Here is an 18,276-nt window from a genome sequence, read left to right as displayed (position 1 = left end):
TGAAATCAAGCATTTAGTTAAATCCCTACAAGTAGTTTTAGTGTGAAATGCGTTTAATCCTCACAAAAAGACTCTCATGCTGCTAGGATCCACACTCAGATTCAGTTTAAAAGGACATTGTTGCTTGCAGGACCTAAGGAAAACAGTTTTTTCTCCAAGAAACTAGCTATACTTCGTTGTTGGAAATAACGTTCAGCTCATCTTAAACAGGAGCTGAATATGCACGAATTGACTGGTGCTTTTGAATAAATCAGGTCCAGAGGGACAGCGGGTCAGTTAATCCACACAGTGCATCTGTCTCAGCCAAAGGATTACTGTGCTGTAGTACATGATCCATCCTGGCTCTGAACACTGGATTTGTGTCTCAGCTGATATGAGCAGGTATATTTCTCCCAATGGGGACATAGCGATCGTCTATGCACACAACTAAATGTTGAAATAAGGTTTTTATTTTTATAGGGAAAATAACATTACTGCTACTCAAAACCACTAAAAACCTTAATGCACAGACAAGCAAACCAAGCTCAGTTTCGTGATAACATTTGTTTTTAATTGTGTACTTACAACATACCAAAACAAAGACATGGGTGTAAAACAACAATTACAATCAGGGAGGGAAGAGAGAGGAAATAATGACACCGATTCTTCAAGAATCCAGGTAAGGGGTTAACAATACATCTAATGTCCATATCTGTGAAAATACGAGAGAGCAGGATGGGAAACATTAGGAAAAATGTTCATTAAAAAAAAAAAAAGCAAAACTGCAATGGCTGAACTAAACTCAAATTCATTTCACAGATGTACAGCTGTACTACATGAACGGTACTCACTTCTGAAACTCCCACTCCCTGTTGTCCAGAGGGCAAACCTGTCTGGTTTTCAACCAGCGAGAGATACAGTGGAAATGGAAGGCATGCTGGGGGAGAAACAATCATGGAAAAAAATAGACAGGAATATCACACGTACTGTCATAACTACAGCTGATTTTGATTAATAACACTAATGAAAATCTTCCATGATTTGCTTGGGCCATATATTTTTATTACTCATTTCCTGCCACTATTTCTTCCCCCCCCCCATTTACATAAATTCGCACATGCACTAATTTTTCTCAAAAATCCTGTTTCACTGCTGCCAGGGCAGTCAATATGTCAAATGTTTGGATCACACCTCTTGTTGATAACATTTCAGAAAATAAAGCAACTGTTCTCATTGTTCAAAGTACACAAACTTTACCTCTGGACCTGTATTTTTAGGCTTCCAGTGGTCAATAATGGGTTACCTGAGAGAGCTATTCAACTTTACTGAATTTTTTTTATCTTTTCCAGATTGAAAGTTATCTTTCCTTTGGAGGGTTGAGGAATCAAAACCGTAAAAATAATGATTTTAAGTAACATCAATATAAAACTTTAAATGAGTTTAGAGACATCAATATGCGTGAAATTTAGCCAATTATTTGAGGCTAAGTTTACTGAGTTCAACACAGTAGTATCAGATCTGCATTTAAATAAGAACCTCATAAGTTATGGTCTAACTTTGCTTGTGAAGCATTAATTGATTTAAAGCCTCAACCAAAATTGAAGTGCTCAGTTAACACATTTATGTGAATAATACGTTGATCCCTCATCTTTTAGAGTCAATGTTTCACATAAGTAAAGAGGCAAGTATATAAACTCACGTTGCAGACACCCCAGGCTACGGTGCACTCCTCAGAAGTGGCAGAAGCTTGGTTGGCCTGGCACTCTATACCTGATAGGGGAGGGAGAATTTTTTTAATAGGGAGTCTCAGAAAACGGGCACCAATCTCAGATTAAGGTAATTTCTGAGCCTAACAACTTGTACAATGCCAACATCCATGTTGATATGTAGTTTTAAGATCATTCCCAGACATATTACTGACAGGTGACAACTTTAAACATAAAAAAAAAAAAAGTATTTCAGTAAGAGGTTTTGCCACCAGAGGAGCTTCATTGTGCTGTGGCATTTTTTTCTATGAGTCTCTGGACTTTACTGGAGGCAAAAGCACCATTCTCCAAAACATATTTCCCTTATTGGGTATTGTGATGCTGATAGTGGAGAGCACTGTTTAAAACATTTGTACAAAATCTCTCTGCGTTGAGATTTGATGACTGTGAAGGTCACAGTATGTCATTCTCTTTTTTGTGATACTCCTCAAATTGTTTAGTGACACTTTGTGCCCCTCTGGATGGGTCAAGGTGTACTTCCACAACTGGGAAATAAGTCAACTCACAAAGATCCATGATGTGGTTCCTACAAATAGCACAGTTATCCACCACAATGTCCCAGGCCCACAGCGCCACAGCGTTCCACTGATGGGAAATCAGAAAATATGACATAATTTCACGTCATGCTTTAGATTTAAAAACATTTGAATACCTTCAAGTCTAATATGAAAAGCACAGCAAATGACACGATAGTGCAAGTGACCAGCAGTACTGGATGCGATGTAAAGCTTAAGAATAATTGAATACCAATGACAAAGTCAATTGAATCCATTTATAGTGAGTGTTATTTTACTACTTCACTAGATTTAGACAGAAAATAGTATTATTTTTTATTATCGTTACTTTGGTAGCAGGTTTTAAATTGTATACAAACAATCAATGTTGGGAGAAGCCTCTGAGCTAAGCTAACTGGGCTAAGCTATGTGTGCCAAGATATGCTAAGCTAGTTTTGGTTCGGAGCGGTGGTGATTACCGACGACGGTTAATAGTAGCGCTTTACGTTAAGATTACTTCTCTTCCTCGTTAAACACGCCATGTTGAGGGTTCGTGCTCTCCGTCACATCAGAGGGATTCTTGTTATAACAATATTAGCCTTCCCCCCCAAAAAAAGAGAAGTGCAAATTCATGCCCCGTTTGAGGGATGCTAACTGCTAACTCTTTTAGCACTAAAGCCAGTTCACAGCAAGTTAACGCCGGCATGCTAATAGCCGGTAGCTAGTCAGTGGCAGTTAGCTGTGTCAGCGGTCATTTGAAGCTGTTATGAAAGTACACAAAGTATTTCCACCCAGGATGTGATTAACCTAACCGTACCTTCTTTACTTCAAAACGCTTCTTGCTTGCTCCACTGTTTGTGCCGCTCGGCGTATCTACATCCATAGCTGCTGCCATTTTGAAAGGGGAAGTTTCGTGTGACGAAGAGGACTCCCGGAAGTCTGCAGCGACTTCCGTCGGTGGATTATTTTGTTAATCACAGACAGAGACGTGACTTTCTTTGCGTTTTTATGTTGGAGATGAGTTCGTAACATAATATAGCTCAAAAGGGGGGACATCATGTGTAAGTTGTCATAAAGGAAGGGCCCAAAAAAAGTCAGGTTCCACCGAGATTTGAACTCGGATCGCTGGATTCAGAGTCCAGAGTGCTAACCATTACACCATGGAACCACTGAAAACTGCCTCAGGTGATTCTCTTCTTATGGATGATGACATGAACTTTGACTCAATTACATTTTGTGTTTGAAAGAAACAAACAATGTATACATGCTTCATGAGTAATGTATGAGTGAGTAAATATTTGTATCAGTGTAATCATAACACAGTGAATCTCAGTTGAAAATGAATTGCCTCTGTGTATATTACTGTAGATGTGGTCAAATGTATTCTTCAGAGTTTGGAGGGAAATTGTCTGGGAATCAGGTTGCTTTTTTCGTTTCTTTCCCCTTTGTCTTTTGCTTTGGTGTGTTTATTATGGTCAAAAAGCAAATAATGTATGTCAATTCCACACAAAGTTGTAAACTGAAGAGCTTTAATCTGAAACAGAAAAAGCCAAAACAACTAAATGTGATCAGGCTGACTGCACCAAAGTTCATAATTGCCTAAATCCAATTTGTTAAATTCATTCATTGTTCTTTGTCACTTTCGGTATCACAGGTTTCCTCTGGGGTTGTTTCTTGGATGGTTTGAGTAGTTTAGCTTTGGGCTTGGCAGGTTTAGCTTTGACTCCTGGGGCCTTTGAGAGATTGGGTTTGAGTTTCACCACTTTTGAAGACCTGGGGTCCACAACAACCCTCTGATCTTGGGGGGAGATAATTTCCGGGCATGACGTGAAGACCTGGACATCCATGACTTTCTGACCCCTGAGCTCAGGTGGGTGACCACAGGTGGCAGTCACCTCCAAACTCACATTCTCCATCCACCTGAAGTTCAGATCCAGAACAACAGAGTCAGACTGACAATCAAATAATTATGAAAGCTGTAAATGTCAATAGAAATTCACTTGTCAATGTATTGCTCTTTTGTAGCTTTCCTTTGCTTATTTAATTTGATGTGATTTAATGAGGCGCTTGAAAGCACTTAAGCAGTGGTGAATGTACTTACTTACACATGAATGCCAAAATGATTTGCAAAAGGCTAATTGCAGTTAAATTTGTACTGACTTGCGTAGCGGGAGCAGAGCGCAGTCACACAACAGGGGGTTGTCCTGCAGGTCGGCTTCCTCCAGCCCAGTGAGTGGACTCAGCTCAGGAAGCCACTCCAGCTGGTTTCCTCTCATGGTCAGGGTCCTCAGTCCTGGGCCAAGCCCCACCAGAGCATCCACAGATATCTGGACAACGTAGAATTTTAACAGCTGTAAGTCCTGCTGTTGTATCTTATAAGTATCCAAATGGCCTCCGCGGAATGAGTAACGTTAATATCTGCACATACAGTTGCATACAGGCTTGTGGCATTAAGGGTATTGCATCTCTGTCTGAATCCTTGAGTGCCACAATCACACTCTGTTTCCTTGAACCTTTTCTGAAGAAAAACAGTGTTCTTCAGTCATGACATTCAAGCCTTGAGTCTGGGCATAGTACTCACTACTTAAACTGTTGTTATGGATAGTTGTGTTAATTTGGCTGATGTGGCATTCTTTATAAATCCGATCAAGGACTTTGAGGGTGTTTATCATAATATTTTATCTAATGAGTGGCTTTCTGATGTATTTGGAAAAGTGGTTTCATGTGGACTTCCCCTGGCATGTGTTTTTATAATCAGATTTAGTTTAAATCTAATGTCTAAGCCATGATTTCTTAAAAGCATATTACGGTTTAAAGATTATATTTAGGCCATGTTTTTTATCCACTGATAGATCCATAGCACTCAGTCTAGGCTTTGAATTTTCGGCTTACACTGGCTTAATTATCTAGCCAAGTGGAAAAAAGCATATAGCTAAAGTCAGTTCTTTCTGTCCTATGGGTGACCCACAGGTGAATTACACTCACAACCTACATTTTTGTTCGACAGGCCGTGGTTACATCATATATTGGTGAGTATATAAAGAATAACAGATGACAAGCAGGAGAAAATTAATGTATTCAGAAATGATGGCAGAAAAAAGAAACAATGCAAAGCAGTATTAGAGAAGTGCTATTGTGGTTCCTAGTACCTTCTCCATGCCCATCTGATCCATGTAAAGCTTCTTCAGACTTAGACCTATAGACTGGAAGGCATTTGGTCCCACCCAACGAATTGAATTACGACATAGCCTGAGCTCCTCCAGGTTTGGGGTCCCGGACAGAGTAGGCACCTCCATCAACTGATTTGCATCGAGGTGAAGTGTTCCTAGGAAAACTGAATCCAGAGAACCCTTGGCAATAGCATTAATGGTGTTATTAGTCAGGTAAAGTTCCCTTAGTTTAGGGGTTGCTGAGGACAGCAAACCAGCGGGCTCCAGTTTGGAGATGGCATTTTGTTCCAGGTGTAACACAAACAGACTTGGTAAGAGTGCCAGCGCTACAGGGGAGAGGCAAAGAAAGAAAATAGCATGTTGGTATTTTTTTTTACTCTTTTAACACATAAACATCACTTCAGTTTAATTCACACACTGTCAAACTTTAATGGACCAAACACTCACCTGAACCAGGGAACTGTGTCAGCCGGTTCCCCTCCAGGTGAAGGTAGGTGAGCTCGGGGGCTCCAGCAAAGGCTCCACGGTCCAAGAATGTGAGGTCATTGTCAGAGAGATACAAATAAACCAGGTTTTTCATGCCCTGAAAGGTGCCCCCTTCGATTTCATGGATTTTGCAGGACTCTAGGTGAAGGGAAACAACTTGACTGGTGCCTGGGAAGCTGTTGGTAGGAAGGTAGTGGAAGTGGTTGCTGCGGAGGTCCAGCAGCTGCGTCTTGGGCGGGAAGCCTCGCGGGACTTTGGTGTGACCCTGACCCTCACACGTAGCATGCTGAGCTTCAACCTGGGGAGGGTCACGCAACAATCAAATATTAGAAACCCAAAATTGACTTCATGGCCACTTTTGTGGGCACCAAACACAAATTTGATATGTTAACACATTTTTCATTAATATGGTGATCTTATTAGCATATAATATTAGCATTCATCTCTTGTTGTGCTGCTGGCCAGCTGATTTAATTTAGTCTTTATTTAATTAAGGAGTCTCACTGCTATTAAGAATTATTTTCAGAGAGAGACATGAGAACAAGAAGTTATTCCAAGAACATTATCATCACATGATAGAAGAAATTAAAACTAAATAAGAAACAGAAAGAAAAATCTTAAAAATGTGCAAGCATACACTCCAACTTCCGGGCTGTACTCTAAAAGCAGCTTGTGCTGTTAGAAACTAGATTTACATGAGAGAAGAGTCGTGAGATGATTTGGAAACTTCACTAGCCAAGCTGTTTCCATGAATAATGTAAAAATATTGAGTATTCAGTAAAGATACAATAAATATGACTATGTACAAGCACTTCATTAAAAGTATTGTATTTAGAGGTTATTTAGTAAAAGGAAGAAAAAAAAACACTTGTTAAACCTTCAGTGGGGGACTTTTGTCTCCCCCCTCTGGCATTGAGAGGTGATACACAAACACTGATGAGAGAAATGTGTTCTCACTTCATTTGTCTTTAAAAATGTCTCTGAAACTTTGTTCTCCTGACTTTACTTTTGGCATCCAACATTATTGACTCTCCAGTTATTATGCTAACCATCTAAAAATGTGACTAGGGGGAGATCTGGCCTAATCAGGAGGATCACTCATTAACACACAGGCACGCACAAAACCCAAAAATACTCACATCACAATTACAGTTAACTGGACACTTGGCTTTCTGCCTGGGCTTGGCTGTGGGTGGGGAGCCTCGCACAGTCTCATCATCCTCTTCAAACCTGTCTTTCAGCACTTCCCCTCTGTTGCGGCAGCGCAGATCCAGAGGCGCCACCCCCTGCAGTGGCTCGTCAGAGAGGTGAGGGGGTCCAGCACAGGTTCCCAGCAGCTTCACTCTCCCAATACTGGTCCACTGCCTCAGGGGCCGCATATAGCAGTTACAGTAGATGGGGTTGCCTGTAAGAAAATCACAACTGAGATGTATTTCAAACTCCACAAGGCATGTTCGTCTTTCTCAGACTTTTCCTTTCCCTCAGATTTAAAGTTAGGATGTGAGGAAAGATTGAACCAATTGTGGACAAGGGGAAAACGTCAGAGCACAGTCATACCAGTCAGATTGAGGCTGGCTAGCTCCTTGGGGCCTGAAAGGGGCTCCAGGTAACGAAGTTGATTGTGGCTGAGGTCCAGATGGGAGAGACGGGGGGCGTGGGACAAAGCCTGTTCTGACAGGTCCTGAAGGGACATGTGGTCCAGGTAGAGGTGTGTAAGTTTGGCCATGGAGACAGACTCCTCCCCGAGATAGGCCATGGGGTTGTGGCTCATGTCCAAACGTGTGACCTCACTGAGTCTTTATGAAGAGAGTAAAGGAGAAGGTGAATGACACATATGACCTTAGACCAGTGGTTCTCAAACTTTTTCTGTCATTCCCCCCTTTGGAGGAGGATTCATTTTCATTTCCCCCCACCCCAACAAAACTGACAAAATAGGCCATGTTTAACTTTACCGGCATATCAAAATCATGAACATTCCTTTTGTTGTGCTTTCTCAAAACTAGAAAAAAAAGAAAAAAAGAAAAAGAAAAGAGAAATAAAATGTGCATCCACTTTGCAAGAACAATATCAATGAAGTTCAGTATGTGCAAAAAAAGAATAAATACATATCAAAATCCTGAATATTCCTTTCACTGTGCTTTTTCACGACTAGAAAAAAGCAATAAAATGTGTATTCACTTCGCAAGAACAATAACCATGAATTCAGTATGTGCAACAAACGAACAAATGCAAAAAATCCTGAATATTCCTTTTAAATTCCTTAATTCCTTAAATTAATTAAAATTCCTTTTCCTCTCTTCATCTCCGACCACATTCACTGTTTAAGTAAGAGCAAGTTGGGTTCATCATATTGTCTTAATTTGGCCTTTTGTTGATTAGGCTTACCGCCAACTGAGCACGTTGTATTGCTGGTCTCAGAAGCATCGCTTGTTTTTCTTGTTTTGTTTTTTTTGGGCCTTGAATAAAAGCCGAGCTCTATCACGTTTATTTAGGCCCTTTATTGGGATAGATGATGATGGGTTCAATGCTATGCCTGCATTATTGCCTAAGTGATCTTGATGCATCAACTTGTAGAGTTGGGTTTGTATAGTAACGAGTATACTGCCCATAATGCGCCCTTCTGAGTTTCCCACCTGCTCATGGTATGAGTGGGGAAGAACTGCAGCTCATTGTGATCCAGGCTGAGGTGGCTGAGGGTGAACAGGCCAGTGAACGCCTCAGGAGCCAAGTTGTTCAGGGAGTTATGGCTAAGGCGTAGCCACTTGATGTTGTGTAGGCCCTGTGAGAGTGGTCAGACTGTGGGATTCTGTTGTGCAAAAGGAGCAGTGTGCACATGCAACAGCATTTGAATCAGTTTTCTTTTTTTTTTTTAGCCACAAGTGCACATACCTGGAAGGCCATGTTGGGGATGTAAACCAGCTGGTTGTGGGTGAGGGCAAGCATGTTGAGGAAGCCAAGCTGTGTGAAGGCTCCAGGCTGGATTTCCTCCACACGGTTATGGTCCAGATGCAGCTCCTTCAGGGAGGAGAGACCATCAAAGGACTCCTGTATCATAGGTCGGGATAGAGGAAGAGAGAAAATCAGAGTAATGCTCTACGAATTTTCAAAAGCTGAATCAAAACTGTTTCAAAGTGTCAGCAGTATAGATTTTTCCTCTCCTTCTCACTTGGTAAAGGACGTCGATTTTATTGTGGGCCAGGTTCAGGGAGACCACTCGGCCCAGGGTCCGGAAGGCACCCTCTTTCACCTTGATGATGTTGCAGCGCTGCAGGTTGAGGTGGGTGAGGTAGGGTGTCAGCACAAACGCCCCCCTGGGCAGCACCTGCAGGTTGTTACTCCTCAGGTCGAGTTTCAGTGTAATCTGCATTTACAGATGGGACAAAAGAGAAGGAAGCACATATTTCTGATTACAGTGTGGACTGTAAGGCCTGTGGCAGTAGGAATGGAATAAAAGTCAGGCCTGGAAGTCTTTTACCAAATTTGCCTTCATTTAATTAAACAAACTGATCCCTTCCTCAAACAATCATGTAAAGTGAATAAGAGCGATGCATGTGAATTCCTCACCTCATCTATAGTCGGAGGTACAACCGTTAGGTTCTTGCCAATGCAGGTGACTGTGAGTTTGGTGCTGTCACAGTTGCACAGCCTGGGACATTTTCCTGCTTCAGCGCATAAACTTAGCGCAAAAATCAGCATGAAGGTCAGGGCAGAGAAGAAACACATCTGTTCCAGGAGATCATATGTTAGTCTGATGGATGCTGAAAAACCGAAGCTGTGAAAAGATCTCACAGTTGGAATGAAACAGCCTTTTAAACTGGGTACTTCAGTAGTTCCAAATTGTTCAATTTGACTTTCGCCATTAAAACACACTGGCTTTATTTAAACATTGGTTAGGTGTACTTTTGCCAAAGACTTTGTGAAAACATATAAAACATTAAGTATAACTCAAGGAAAACATAATTAGTTGTCAAATTCTGGATTTTCCCTTTAGAAGCTCAAATAAGCGTCAGAAATGTAAGGCTCAGTTTAAAGTAGAAATTAGTTTGAAGTGAGATGAGAGTTAAGAAACAGCTTACCTTTGAGCTGAAAATCTCTGTCACAGCTTAATTCCTAACACGAATTAAAGATGGATTAAACACAAAACTGCAGGTTTAACCTTCAGTTATTCGCTGGTAACTTTTTCTCTATTGCTCTCTGAGTGTGCCCAACGTGTAGTGTGGGTTCCACTACAGGCTAACAAGCAAGGCTTTGGCAAATTCTTTAGCAGTGACCCCCGATCCCCGTGCCCCTCACTGCAAATTAACACCTTGGCTTTACATTTTCTGACCAGTCTGAGGCTGAAACACTTAGGAGAAAGCAACTGCGTAACAGACTTCTCTTGACATGTAGTATGGGGCAATTGACTTCTTGATATTCCATAAATTACCTCTTTAAAGCTTTATTTTTGTTATTAAAATTCAAATATTTTTAGTAAATAACACTCAAATCAGCTTTTATTTTTGCAACAGAAAGCCAAAAACGTGGCACCATGTGCCTCATTATAGGCAGAGAATATAGCAAACCCTATTAAATTCCTTTTGACTGATTGATTATCCTTTACAGCCTTATTTGGATCATATTAACCACATAATACCTATGCAATTATAATTCATACACATTTGATATAAAAACAGAATAGCAAAGGTAGATATGAAATAGGAAATGTACAACAACTGATGCTTTGAATTTACGCCAGAGCTTATATGGTTTCCCCAAAGTAGTTTTCGGTGCTTAATTAGGTTTTACTAGCCAGGCCACACTCCCATTTTAGGTCATGTGGGCAGTGAAGCCTTTTGTTGTTCACCTGGATACAAACAGTGTGCAGGCACAGTTGTTAGTGTTGCCCTTTTGTTATATGAATGTACTTAAACACTTAAATCAGTCCACACACATAAGAGTATAGTTTACTTCAAAACACAAAGCATTCAAGTCCAGCTCAAAGTCCAAAGAGGAGGTGACAGTGAAGTACTGTAATGACACAGGGAAGTGCATCTGAATGAAGTGTTTTCTTGAGTGCTGCTCCGTATCCAGTCTCCTAGTGTCCGTAAGTGATCAAAGTTCGATCTGTGTGTGTGTGTGTGTGTGTGTGTCTGTGCGCGTGCGTGCCCACAGTCCTCAGCTCTCAGACCGGACTCTCTGCAGTGTTGACTGGAGCCCTCTTTTGGCAGTGCCACAGGACTCCAGGGCCTTGTTTTTTCTGTAAATACCACATGCACTCTATTAGATGGTCAAGTCAAATACACACATGCACACACACACATCGTGGAATATGTTTCATACTCCAAACAAGTCTGATAATATTCTTTTTGCCAACAAAGGCCAAACATTGTCCCACAATAATCACATAAAACTGATCCATGTGTAGCCACAGCTTAATGTGGGTTCTTATTGTATGCGGTAGAGCTCCTGCTGCCCCAACTGGTCATGAATATTGACTGTCATAGTTAAACTGCACATGCCATACGACCAACAGGGCTAAGAGTTGAAAATGAACATAAGTTGTAAACTGTGCAAAATATCAGATTCATACTACCTGTGAGACTATGCTAAATTGAAGCCCCTATTAAATAGGCAAAATGAAACTTTGTAATGCCACTACTGAAAATCCTGAAATATTTTGCAAATAGTACACTACAATACTTGTCATTTTTATTTGAGAACAGTGTCCAGCTCTTAAGCTAGAAAAGTCAGGGATTGGGACGTACATTCTTGGTTTTAGTCTTCTCATGGGACTTGTTTACACTTCATTACGTCCACAGAGTAGTTTTAATAGTTAGCAGCTATTACTGCACAGGATTGACAGGAGATGATGAAACACGTTTTGTCTCTGTTTCAGACCGTTTAAGTTACTGCTGGTAAAAAGCCAACATTTTTACTGCTGTAGCTTCACATTAAAACCATTCAACTGTCAAAGTGCTTGCATGTGGCCCAGCCCGAGTATGTGCCAATTATGATTCATCAAATAAATGTGTCTTGAAAATACAACAGAGTAAAGTCCCACCTCTTATGATAGTTGATCAGCTTCAAATATTGTTGTAAGTAACAGAACAAGAGGGAACAGCCACAGTGACTCTTTAGGAGGGTAACTGAGTAATTTTCTAGTTACTGACTGACTTCTTTATTGAAGCAATACAAGTTTTTCTGTCTGTACAGCCAACATTTGTTCATGTTTTATTTCAGGCAAATTAGTTATTCAGTGTTTGCTGCCCCCAGAAATCTGGGCTATGCAGTATTAAACCACAAATACAGTTACTATGGTAACAATGGGAACTGCTATATCTACCAAGAGTAAAATCTTAAAGATTTAACTTTAACAGAAAATCAGCTCCTAGCTCTTCACTTAAATATTCATGAAAAAAAAGCTCTGAATCCCCAAAATGTGGAATTAACAATAAGCTGAAGAACTCATTGCACCCCAAAATAGGAAATCACCAGAGTGTCCACCACTGTCACCGAGTGCAAACATTTGTGTATGAACTTAGATCCTGAAGAGAGGATTGTAATACTGGCATTTTGTACCTGCATGCTGCTGCTGACTGGCTCTTTCAGTCACGTCCTTACCGGGACATGAAGGCCTCCAGCACAGCCACACTCTCTTTGGGGAAATAGTCTTGTCGAACCACATGCTCCAAGGTGTGGAGATGACCGGGAACTACGACCACAGGTTTCACTTTGTCTTCACTCTATGTAAGCAGGAGGACACGACACATGGATGGTTGGCAGACAGGACAAAGGAGCACAGATGAGCGGTGGTAAAAGTGAAGCAATTAAAAACAAAAAAGATGATGATGTAAAGTGAAAAATGCTGGTTCATATTAATTATACCTTGATAAGTCCAAGCAGCACTAACAAGGATGATACAAAGCTGTAGCCTTGAAAGGAAGGAGTGGCAAAAGCTTTCTTCAGAAGGGCATCTATGAGAGGGAAATAAGACAAATTTATATTCTGACAGTATCAACATAACGTTTAATTCAAAAGAATTAAATGCTTAAAGCAACTGGAAGGGCCAGGGATGAATTGATTAATATGTGACATTCTGAAGTTTCTTCCTTGTCAGTCAAACAGCTGATATGTTCAAAATATCTCACCAACACTATCCAGCACAGCTTTCTTAACATCATTGTTCTCCTTGTACACAGACGCAATCTTGAGGAAGGCTTCAGCTGTTTTTGTAGCATCAGTTACATCCACCTAGACCCAGAAAGGACAGATTCAAAGTACTGACCGTAGCCTTGATACTGCTCATAGAAAGCTCCATGTGGGTGAAATGTTAAGCCGGTGTGGTCTTTATTTTGGACTTGCTCGTGTGTTTACCTGTTGCTCAATCAGCAAAGCTCTCTTGGCCCCAAGTTTAAGCAGTTTGTCAGGGGATGGAAAGCTGAGGAATGAGGAGACATCTGGTGGACGAGGCGCTGATGTAGGGGTTGACAACTAAAAGATAAAGAGCAGCAAAGAGAATGTCAACACCAAACAAACACATACTTTATACTGGAGTCTATGTCAACTACTCAAAACGGTTGTCATGCGCTAGGAGGCAGATAGGTCAACAATATCAATATGACATCATTGGACCATCATTCATTTTTAATACTTAAAACCTAGTTTTGCCGCTGCTGCATTAAATGTAATATATATTAGGAAGAGTACTTAAACTCTATTCAACAGTATGTGCAACTAGCAATTGCATTTTTAGTTTTTTTTTTTTGTTTTTTTTTGCATGGATACAAGCCCCCTCCAGTTTGATTTGTAAAGCTATGATTACATTTATCTCACCTTGTTGGCAGTTCTTTCCTCTTCCTCTTCTTCTTCTTCTTCTTCCTCCTCTTCCTCCTCTACCTCCTCCTCATCAACTTCCTCCTCCTCGTCATCTTCCTCTTCATCCTCATCATCATCCTCTGGCTCACCCTCATCATCACTGTTGTGGTTTAAAACACGTTTTATGATGCTTTTGAATGGGGTGAGAACTAAATTTTGATTATGACATTTGATTTGATGATGTATTTTTAAAATTAAACATATTATGAAGGATGAAGTCTGAAGCCTGGATGTAGACACAAAAATAGATGATGGAGCATCTACATTGGGTATAAACCTTATTTCTGTTAGCTGTTATAGTATTGAATCCTGTGCTGCTTCTCTTGCAGTGCAAACATGGATAGGTTTTCGAACTCCTCAACTTACAACACAGAAGAGAACAGACAGATTAGACTTAAATACACCACAGGAGTGTAACAGTAAGGCATGATTACCTGAGTGATCCCAGAAGCTCACCCATGTTCATGCCTTCCATGGCATCTTTCAAGGCTTTGCAGCCATCATCTCCAAGACAATTGCCTAAAAACCAACTGTGATTTTAGTGTAGTCAAGGGAAGCAATAAATAAATAAATAAAATAAAATAAAATAAAATAAAATAAAATAAAATAAAATAAATTAAATTAATAAAAACAAAATTCAACAAAAACAAACTCTCTAAATGACATGATTAAACACAAAGCAGAAGAAATTGAGACTGAAACCAGTTATAGTAAAACTTTTTAGCAATTTGTTCCTAGTTAAAAATGAAATTAATTCTAAATTGTCATTAACAGGAAACAGACTTAGCTCTTTTCAGGTTTTTACCATTTAGGTCCAGTTTCTCCAGTTGAGCCTTATCCTTTATCGATTGTGCAACTGCCAGAGCAGCTTCCTCTGTGATCTCACCAAAGGACAGATTGAGTTCCTGTTAAACAAAAACATATTCACTCTGAAGGAGACAGAAGTTTTGCCAAGAAATAACTGCTGTGTCAGTCAGTGACAGCTCAGGACTGGTAGGAAAGTAGGTCACTCGCTCACCTTGAGAATTGGGAGTCCCTCTGATAAAGTCTCTGCAATAGCTTTGGCTCCAGCTGGCCGCACCAAACAGTCCCCAAAGTTTATAACTTGGATACTACGGAGGTGTTTCAGAGCCTGCAAAAGATGAATTCATAATTTGCTACAAGTTCGCCAATACCAAACCCTAAAAAGTGATCTCATGTCAGAGCACAAGCCCCTATCTGCAGCGCAAGTCACTCATTCATCAAATTATGATGTACAAAATGAAATGTGGGGCACAGTGTCATCAGCTCTGAGAATTATCACTGACTGCAGAATCTTTTAACAGAACTTTCTGTCTCTTTAAGCTCGTTCTTTTGTGCTTTAATTCACTAGCTTCACTCTCACAAAGCTCTTCTTTAGCTGCTGCTGTCAGCAGCAAATGTCAGGCAGACTAAAGCCCTTTTCAAACAAGGAATGCATAGTTGTGTTTGCTGTGACTTTTTTCTTCCCCCCAGTACCTGATTTTACCAGCAGTGATGATACTAATTTTGGATGTGTCCATACCTGAGCCATGGCGATGGCCCCTTTCTCAGTGAAGGTGTTGTCATTGAGGTTGAGGATACGGAGTCCTATGTTGTGTTGCACGGCTGTGGCCAGGGCTGTTACACCAGGGTGATTGATGCCATTCTGGGGCATGTGAACCTCCTCCAGGCTGCCCATTAACTGGGAACACAAGTTACAGAGTAGTATATGAGCTGTGTATGTATAAACTTATCTGAGATCAGTATTTAATATTAATTATTCAAAAAGCACCAGGAGGGCAGTTTACAGCTGTTGTAAAACATCATACAATGGTATGAAGCTGGTTGACCAATAATTGCTATGATGAATAGAGTTATAATGTGTTTTGTCGATATAAGTTACACGTTGAAGGCTGAGAGAGAAGGTAAACCTGTACCTGGAAAGCCTGAGCAAGGGCAGTAGCTCCATCATTCTCCAGTCGGTTCCTCCCTGCAACAAATACCTTCAGGCTGAGAGGAGTGGCCTCTGCACTGGATTTTTTATGACATTGGATCAACGAGGCTGCCAAGATCTGAGGAGCATGAAAACAGAGAAGTGTTCAACTCTCATTCACCAAAGCATCAATAGATGTGCTATAAACTTCTTTTAAACACTTGCGTTTGCAGTTGTGTTTCTTTCTGTTGCTCCTTCTAAAGTTAGTCTTTCCCAGTAATAAGGGCGAAAGAAGCTCTCATGACTTACCTTGCCCCCTCCGATGCCCATGCCACAGTTATTGAGCCGTAGCTCCTGCAGTGTGTAACAGGCTGTGCTCTTGAGCAACCTCTCAATGCCCTTCACTCCATCTGGTCCAAAGGCATTGTCACTCAGATCTAAAACAGTCAGCCTGGCACCTGCGAGCATCAGGGCGTCACCCAGCGAGTTCTGCAAGGAGAGACATAAAACAGATAGCCACATACACATGGCAGCACACCAAAATAAAGACAACTTGAATAACAACTATGCAATCATTTCAGAAATGGCAAGTGTGGGATATTTCAACAGTGTCTGACTGGGAGTCTGGTGTATTACCAGGGCAGGTGGAATCTCTGAGCGCAGGCGTCCTGTGAACATATCACTCCAATAACAGCGCTGAAGGGGAAAGATTAAAAATGCAGCGTCAATCATAAGAGTCAAGAGAAAACATCTAATGGAGTCCAATTGTGTCTTCATGTGTAGACTTCATGCAGTTATATTCAAAATATTTATAGTTTTCAAATAATACAAAACATTTTCTTGTACAGTTGACCAACATTGACTGCAAGATTCATGATGAAACTGATCAAAAAGATAAACAGTAAACCACACCTTGAACTCGTTCTTAGTCTCCAGGGCCTTGGCAATGGCCTGGGCTGCCTCCACACCTACAGTGTTTCCTTCCAACCTCAGAGCCTGTAGACCCTCAAAGTCCTGGATCTCCTTCACCATCTCCTCCACTGGGGACAGGGTAAATTGATTACGGAGAGTGAGGTGTTACAGTAATTTAAATAATTAGGATGCAAGAGGGGAAAATGAAAAAACCAACAACTAAAGTGTGTTTCAGCACCCAGGTCTCACTGGCTTAGCGACAGCCAATATTCACCTGATTGTGCATCATTGAGCTTTCTCCCTTGGCCTTTGTAGCTCAGCTCTCCTTCCTCCACTCCAGTCTGGGCCAGAGAGTCGGCCAACTGTGCAACGATGTCTTCTGCCATCAGGACACCTGAAGGACAAATATATCACTTATTTTTACTCTGCTGGAATAATCCTGAACCACCTCCAGGTTAATTTCTGCAAAGAGACAGAGCAGGCTTGCTCTGGTTCACAGGTAACACAGATAACGGACCAACAGACCGAGTACCTAATAGGAGTCAATGGCACCCCAAACCGTACAGACACAGATGGACATCCTGCTTTAATACGTTTTTTAAGTGTTCTTCATACTAAGTGCACTCTGACATTGTAATTACACCTAAAGTGTGTCGTCCCAGCGCTGCTCACATTTAGTTGACGAAAATGCACATGCAAAGATTTCTTTTCGAGTTATCTGGTGGAGTTACAGGTGTGATGTTGTGGCATAAAATCAGCCACTCATCCATTGACTAAAAAAACCCAACGTTACCTGCTCCGGCTACACAAGAGGAGCTGCAGACTTTCGCGATTTAACTTTTTTTTTTTCCAGGGCTAAAAACTGTGCCTTGGTGAATTTCGCCTCGTCAGCAGGTGGTAACTAGCATTAGCTCAGACTTTCCGCCGTTATGCTAACACACCGAGTAGCTCCGGTCCGTGTCCTACCCGACGGGCCGGTACAGCCATCGTTGACAACTGCCGGGTCAGTAACACAGAATCTTACACAACGCGATGCCCGTAGCCCAGTAGTTATACCAATACAACGGCGATGACTCGCTCAGCTAGCTAACGCAGGTAACGTGAGGTAGAGCATGGCTGTGCTCGGCCTCTCCGGTCGGTCACCGATGAGCCGCCGCCTGGCTGCCCCGCAGGGAGCCCAAGCTCCTCGCTTTTCCGGTGGCCGGCCTCGGTACCACCCCACCGTCTGCCCCCAGTACACCTGAACAACACGACAACCACAACAGCGCGCCGCAGATTGAACCCAGTCCACTTACACACTCCCGCTCCTCCGTGATGTTCAAAACCAAAATCGGCACACTGCCCGACTTGACTGTGGCGCTGGGAAGCAAGGGACTTGTAGTTCAATCAGACTACAGCGATGCGTTCAATTGCTTCACCGACGGGACCCGGTGATGTTGTTCTTACAAACCAGGAAGCGCCCAGATGAAGCCTTTTCTAAAATCATATAGAAAAGAAAAAGAGCGGGGAGAGCAGTCAACGTTGTACTATTATTTTTAAACAGTTAGGCATTTTCCAGAAAGCATCCACTGCATATTTCACAGCAACGAACAATAACAATGAATATAATAAATTGGTGCTTGTTGAAAGTGCAAGAGGTTTTTGACCCTAGAAACAACTCAGCAACAAGAGAACAACTTGTT

General features: G+C 41.4%; 3 protein-coding genes and 1 non-coding gene across 6 annotated transcripts; all 4 read right to left on the bottom strand.

Moving 5' to 3' along the window:
- Window positions 1–524: 524 nt before the first annotated feature.
- Window positions 525–3,148, bottom strand: rbx1 (ring-box 1, E3 ubiquitin protein ligase). The gene is made up of 5 exons (XM_029508447.1): window positions 3,057–3,148; window positions 2,252–2,330; window positions 1,679–1,749; window positions 831–916; window positions 525–691 (listed from the first exon to the last, which is right to left on the bottom strand). The coding sequence occupies exons 1-5, from the start codon at window positions 3,132–3,134 to the stop codon at window positions 679–681; spliced, it is 327 nt and encodes a 108-aa protein (XP_029364307.1). The 5' UTR covers window positions 3,135–3,148; the 3' UTR covers window positions 525–678.
- Window positions 3,149–3,335: 187 nt separating this feature from the next.
- trnaq-cug (transfer RNA glutamine (anticodon CUG)) lies at window positions 3,336–3,407 on the bottom strand. Its single transcript has one exon. It is a non-coding gene; the product is annotated as a tRNA-Gln (tRNA).
- A 451-nt stretch (window positions 3,408–3,858) lies between these two features.
- chadla (chondroadherin-like a) lies at window positions 3,859–9,591 on the bottom strand. Its single transcript, XM_029508100.1, has 10 exons — window positions 9,460–9,591; window positions 9,062–9,256; window positions 8,785–8,940; window positions 8,529–8,674; window positions 7,453–7,691; window positions 7,035–7,300; window positions 5,857–6,193; window positions 5,389–5,735; window positions 4,400–4,566; window positions 3,859–4,159 (listed from the first exon to the last, which is right to left on the bottom strand). The coding sequence occupies exons 1-10, from the start codon at window positions 9,589–9,591 to the stop codon at window positions 3,859–3,861; spliced, it is 2,286 nt and encodes a 761-aa protein (XP_029363960.1).
- A 736-nt stretch (window positions 9,592–10,327) lies between these two features.
- On the bottom strand, window positions 10,328–18,003 carry LOC115047461 (ran GTPase-activating protein 1-like). Of its 3 annotated transcripts, none has more exons than XM_029508407.1 (16): window positions 17,890–18,003; window positions 16,869–16,988; window positions 16,595–16,722; window positions 16,319–16,378; window positions 15,992–16,171; window positions 15,687–15,821; window positions 15,293–15,451; window positions 14,768–14,881; window positions 14,555–14,654; window positions 14,184–14,268; window positions 13,708–13,849; window positions 13,249–13,365; window positions 13,023–13,125; window positions 12,760–12,848; window positions 12,496–12,617; window positions 10,328–11,131 (listed from the first exon to the last, which is right to left on the bottom strand). In XM_029508407.1, the coding sequence occupies exons 2-16, from the start codon at window positions 16,978–16,980 to the stop codon at window positions 11,050–11,052; spliced, it is 1,728 nt and encodes a 575-aa protein (XP_029364267.1). In that variant the 5' UTR covers window positions 16,981–16,988; window positions 17,890–18,003; the 3' UTR covers window positions 10,328–11,049. The 3 variants fall into 3 exon arrangements, with proteins under 3 accessions (XP_029364267.1, XP_029364268.1, XP_029364269.1); XM_029508408.1 differs by lacking the exon at window positions 17,890–18,003 and adding an exon at window positions 17,388–17,859; XM_029508409.1 differs by lacking the exon at window positions 10,328–11,131 and having other exon boundaries at window positions 12,454–12,617.
- Between the last annotated feature and the right edge of the window lie 273 nt (window positions 18,004–18,276).

The sequence above is a fragment of the Echeneis naucrates genome, chromosome 8 (assembly GCF_900963305.1).
Source record: "Echeneis naucrates chromosome 8, fEcheNa1.1, whole genome shotgun sequence".
NCBI lineage: Eukaryota > Metazoa > Chordata > Actinopteri > Carangiformes > Echeneidae > Echeneis > Echeneis naucrates.
The sequence above is the reverse complement of the archived record's forward strand: the minus strand, read 5'-3'. Positions and strand labels throughout refer to the sequence as shown.

Bases quoted from the DNA above. Each gene is read 5' to 3' on its own strand.
- LOC115047461 (XM_029508407.1), bottom strand. From the start codon at position 16,980: ATGGCAGAAGACATCGTTGCACAGTTGGCCGACTCTCTGGCCCAGACT. The intron at 14,882-15,292 runs GTATGGACACAT...CATCTTTTGCAG, and splicing joins GGGCCATCGCCATGGCTCAG to GCTCTGAAACACCTCCGTAG. The intron at 13,850-14,183 runs GTAATCATGCCT...AAACCACAACAG, and splicing joins GAGCTTCTGGGATCACTCAG to TGATGATGAGGGTGAGCCAG.
- chadla (XM_029508100.1), bottom strand. From the start codon at position 9,591: ATGCTGATTTTTGCGCTAAGTTTATGCGCTGAAGCAGGAAAATGTCCC. The intron at 5,736-5,856 runs GTGAGTGTTTGG...TCTCCCCTGTAG, and splicing joins GACACAGTTCCCTGGTTCAG to CGCTGGCACTCTTACCAAGT. The intron at 4,567-5,388 runs GTACTAGGAACC...TACGTTGTCCAG, and splicing joins ATCAGATGGGCATGGAGAAG to ATATCTGTGGATGCTCTGGT.
- rbx1 (XM_029508447.1), bottom strand. From the start codon at position 3,134: ATGGCAGCAGCTATGGATGTAGATACGCCGAGCGGCACAAACAGTGGA. The intron at 2,331-3,056 runs GTACGGTTAGGT...ATTTCCCATCAG, and splicing joins AGCGTTTTGAAGTAAAGAAG to TGGAACGCTGTGGCGCTGTG. The intron at 917-1,678 runs GTGAGTTTATAT...TTTCTCCCCCAG, and splicing joins TAGCCTGGGGTGTCTGCAAC to CATGCCTTCCATTTCCACTG.